The sequence below is a fragment of the Penaeus monodon genome, chromosome 17 (genome assembly GCF_015228065.2).
Source record: "Penaeus monodon isolate SGIC_2016 chromosome 17, NSTDA_Pmon_1, whole genome shotgun sequence".
NCBI classification, from domain to species: Eukaryota; Metazoa; Arthropoda; class Malacostraca; order Decapoda; family Penaeidae; genus Penaeus; species Penaeus monodon.
Window position 1 is genome coordinate 348859 of NC_051402.1, and position 5000 is coordinate 353858.

Here is a 5000-nt window from a genome sequence, read left to right on the forward strand (position 1 = left end):
ATAGATATACATATATATATATACATATTTAATTAATAATATAAATAACAAATATATAATATAACTATAATATAATGATATATAAGATATGATGATGATTATAGATATAGTGCTATACTAACATAAGATGCAGATTATAACAAACATTGCATACTAAGATATATGTAATTAAATATTAAATATAAATATAATTAATATTATGAATGATAATAAATCTTAGCATATGTATGATAGCATTTAGTAAAATCTAATAAGGAATATATAAATTCTAGTATTCATAATAGAATATATTTATATATATATATTTTATTCATAAGTACCGTAGTAAAATAAATCACATCAATACAAAAAAAATCTACAAAGTAACAACACTACATATAATCATCATAAAAATCACAACAAAATACAATGATGGGACATTATTTGTAATTCACTACTATATTGTATATATATTGATAATGATCACATATGAAAAACTTTTCTTGAGGATATTGATGTGAATATGATTCGAATATTTGATACAGATATATAGGAATTATAATAGTATTACTCTGGATGAACATGAGCCAGCAGTTTCGTAAGTGGTATATATATATATATTACTATGTATGTATATACATTGATAATGTTGTAAGTGTATATATATATAATATATATAATATATATATATATATATATATATATAATATATATATATATATATATATATATAGTATATATATATAATATATATATATCATATATATATATAATATTATATATATATATAGTATATATATATATATATATATCATATATAATATATATATATACATATACATAAATAATCATATATATTATATATATACATACAACATATATACATACATACATACATACATACACACACACACACACACACTGCTGGCTTTCTATGTTCTCCCAGAATGTTAAATGATATAATATTTCCAATATCTTCTGGTTTCCAAAGACTGCATCTTCACATCAATTGCCCTCAAGTAAAAGTTTTTCATGATGTGATGGCCATGTTATCCGGAATGATGCATATACAAAGCGTCAGTGGCAAGGGTGAAATAACAAATAATGGGGCTCCCCTGTGTTTGTGTGTGTGTGTGTGTGTGTGTGTGTGTGTGTGTGTGTGTGTGTGTGTGTGTGTGTGTGTGTGTGTGTGTGTGTGTGTGTGTGTGTGTGTTTAGACCCTTACCTTTGGTAGACTGGTGGTGGAATGACAAGTATGAAAACGAAACCAGCCTTACGAATCTTCTGGGCTATGTCACGGACAACCCTAGGAAACCTCTCTAAAATTCCCTGTGAGGGGATCTGACTCCAAACTTCGAGCACAATGCCATCCAGATTATGCTTCTGCAAGAAAAAGATTGTACTGTATCATTCAAATATATTAAATATATATTATTCTTATCAAATTAATCTTCTTCAATTACATGAATATCTGTAGGTGTAGGGAATGAGCACATGATTAAATGGGTCTGTATACATCTGCACCATCTTCCCTTTGTGTGTGAAGGTGATTTAGGCGCAGCTCAGTCTCTCTGAATGAAATCATCCAACAAAAATGTCATTCTCTCTAGAAATATCTAGAGGGTTGTTATTGTCCTTGGGATCTCCAGGCTTTCCCTTAGAGGATGCTCACATTACGCAGATGGTCAGTTGTTATTATCAGGTTATTCAATAAATATGGGCAGGATGTATTTTGCGATACTGTCTAACTGCTCAAATATGTACGTGGTAGTATTAGGGTCCTGGGCAGGTCTCTGTGTTAGCAGGTCTGCATCTGTATATGCTGAGTGTGCTGCATATAAAGGGGCACCAAGTATCTTGTTTGTGACTTGTTCGTGCACCTTATCCATACATCCCTTGTATGACAAGGGTTGTATGAATAAGTATAGATAAGTGCTTTTATATGTGTTTTATCTAGGTGCAAGGATTTGTTGGTTTATCTAAAGGGTTTACTAGTTTTGTTTACCTTGATAATACCCAGAATGTCATTTGCGACTTCACCACGCTTGACTTCTGAATTGACAATCTCTTCAAAGTCATCACGATGCCACCCTTCCATTATCACTCTAGGAACAACTGCCAAAAGAATGAAGGTTTTACATTGTTGAACAGAATAACCAAGAAATTCAGAAATGGCTGTTTGACTTTATTATCCCTATACAAGTTTAATTCCATGGAAATTCTTGAAAACATAAGATTAATACAAGGCTATTCTGAGAACAGATTAAAAAAATCAGTAAGAAACCAAATTCTTATCATGTGCATGTAAATAGTCTAATGTAGCTACATATTTATGGTCAAAGTATGTCACACTAGCCCTTGCACTGATCTCTGTTCACCTTTGACATTGCAGCTCTTGCCGGCCTTCCTCACATCCCTGATCCAACCCTGGTCGATGTCGTGGTCCCCTGTGATAACATTCCTGCCAGCATGCCTCTTCAGCTGCAGCCAAACTGGAGAGACATGAGTAAATTTCCCTCCAAGGAACTTGGCGATGTCATAGCCATGGTTGTTCCACTGAAAGGCATTTTTTGGGTGATTTTTAAAATTCAATGGATAAATACAATCACTTTACAATGTGTACCTGCTAAAAATAAATAAGCAAACCTTAATAAAACACAAATACACAAGACAGGCTCCTCTCTAACTATCCTTGGATAATAATCATAAATCTATATCATTAATTCATTTACCATTATACTGTACACACAATTTCACAAGAAAAACAATTCTTTATCATATTTATATCATGATTATCAAAAATATATTAATCACCAGATCTTACAGGGGTCACGTAGGCCAGAGTCATTTGACTAGATGCTCTCTTGGCTGTGTCATGATAATACCCCTTGTGGTTTTCAACAATGTCTTTCCATTTTGGTTTTTCTGTTATCAAGTCCAACTCTATAACCGAGCTGCTCTGAGGACCAGATATCTGAAAAAAGAAAAAATCTTTAAAAATTATGTATATAATTAATGAAAGTATCTGTATTTACAGAATGTCATGATCACTTGAGAAAGAAAAAAACAGACAAATAACCTACAACTACTATTATTACTACTACTACTAATAATGATGATAATAATAATGATAACAAAAGTGACAATGATAATGATAATAACAATATCATCATCATCAATAATAATAATAATAATAATAATAATAATAATAATAATGATAATAATAAAAATATAATAATAATAATAACAATAACAACAACAACAACAACAACAACAACAATAATAATAATAACAATAACAATAATAGTAATAATAATAATAATAACAATAACCAAGATGATGATGAGGATATTACAAACCATGAATATAATCAATCCTAAAACACAACAGCCTATATCCTCACACTGATTAAAATAAAGACTCGCAGAAAAAAAGTGTGAGAAAAAGAAAAAAGAAAAAGAAAAGAAAGAGAAAGAAAAAAAGAAGAGAGAAGAGAGAGAGAGAGAGAGAGAGAGAGAGAGAGAGAGAGAGAGAGAGAGAGAGAGAGAGAGAGAGAGAGAGAGAGAATCCTGATTTCCAATATCATCTGAATAAACACACTCATGTCAAAAGTCACCGAAGGATAAAACGATTTGGGAAATACCTCCGGAAGAAAGCCTGAGAGAGCAAATGTCACAAGAAAATGGCAAACTGGCACCACTTATGGCACTGTCTTGGGAGAGGATGCCAGTGTAGCTTCCTGAAAAGCAATGGCAGGATGTACCCAAGTCGAAGTCCCTCACCAAGACCTTTTCTTACAAAAGATAATGAAAGTAAGTGAAGAGATATTATCATTGTTACTGATATTTCTTATCTTTTAAGTCAAGATTTTAGAAATGAGCAGCAAAATTTCCAGCCTGGTATTGGTAATTGAGAGGAAAAAGATTAGACAGATAGTGAAGGCTTATGATTCCTTACTTTGGCTAGCTGACAAAGTAGACAGCAAACATTTCAGTAATGATGAAACATTCCCTACGTCTACCTGAGAGAACAGTCAAATAAAATCCAAAGTAGAATTTTACGTGACTGTTCTCGGACAGATACCTCGACTCTTGATACATTAACAGGTTTTGAGATCTCCTCTGTCTTTATCATAGTCTATGGCTAACATATATTCATGAAATTGTGGGGATGTAATTGTGATTTTTCAAGCTTATTATTCCCACTAGTATGAAAGTCAACTTGAAAGATTTTTTAAAATTCATTTTTGATAACCACACTTTAAACTATTGGGAAAATGAGCAATACTTCTTTCAGAGTTTTAAGATTCCACTTCCATTAAATGTTTTATTTTAGCCTTTTTACTCAGTCACACTGGATGGTATCTATACATGTTATGACAATGGTAGACCCTATTTCTGGATGGCACGTATGCATGTATGATATACAGGCACTATAAAGTAGTTTCAACCCATCACTTGGGAGGATTGTGGCAGTAGCCACTCATGTATATGCCATTATTCTGGGTTACATACTGGGCCTAGAACATGTGCTTTCTACAATGTAAATCACAAAAAGAAGAAGGAAAAAAAAGTACTAATCAGAACATCCACATTTTTTTCCGGGAGATTCCTTTTTCTATTATGATGTCCAACTAAAAGAGATACTACTGCTGTCACATCTGGGCTAAAATACTTAGTGTGAACAGGAAACACATCCCAACAGAAGTGACTTTAGAAAGTTTATAATGTTATCTAATTCCAAATAGTTCAATTCTTGTCAACGGAAGGTGCAGTTATTATAAGCATCAAAGGGCATTCTTTGAATCTGTTCTTCCCTAGTTATCAAAATACCTTATCATCAAATAATAGAAAATATTCTGAGCAATGTATCTTACCTGCTATTGGGACCCAAGACTGTGAGTAGGGAGGGGGGTGGGCACACCATAATTTCTTGGTATAGAAGGGCTGGAGTAATTGGAACTTAATCTTAGAGGGGTAAGGTCACTTCTTAAACATTATCAATACTTTCATTTATACAAT

The 5000-nt window shown here is 32.3% G+C and overlaps 1 protein-coding gene across 1 annotated transcript; it reads right to left on the reverse strand.

Moving 5' to 3' along the window:
• Positions 1 to 1198: 1198 nt before the first annotated feature.
• LOC119583411 (chitinase domain-containing protein 1-like) lies at positions 1199 to 2953 on the reverse strand (the record flags this gene model as incomplete). Its single annotated transcript, XM_037931877.1, is given in 4 exon segments — positions 1199 to 1362; positions 1985 to 2094; positions 2358 to 2535; positions 2804 to 2953. Coding segments are annotated over 4 exon segments (600 nt in total), but the record flags the coding sequence as incomplete, so codon positions are not given.
• Positions 2954 to 5000: the final 2047 nt, after the last annotated feature.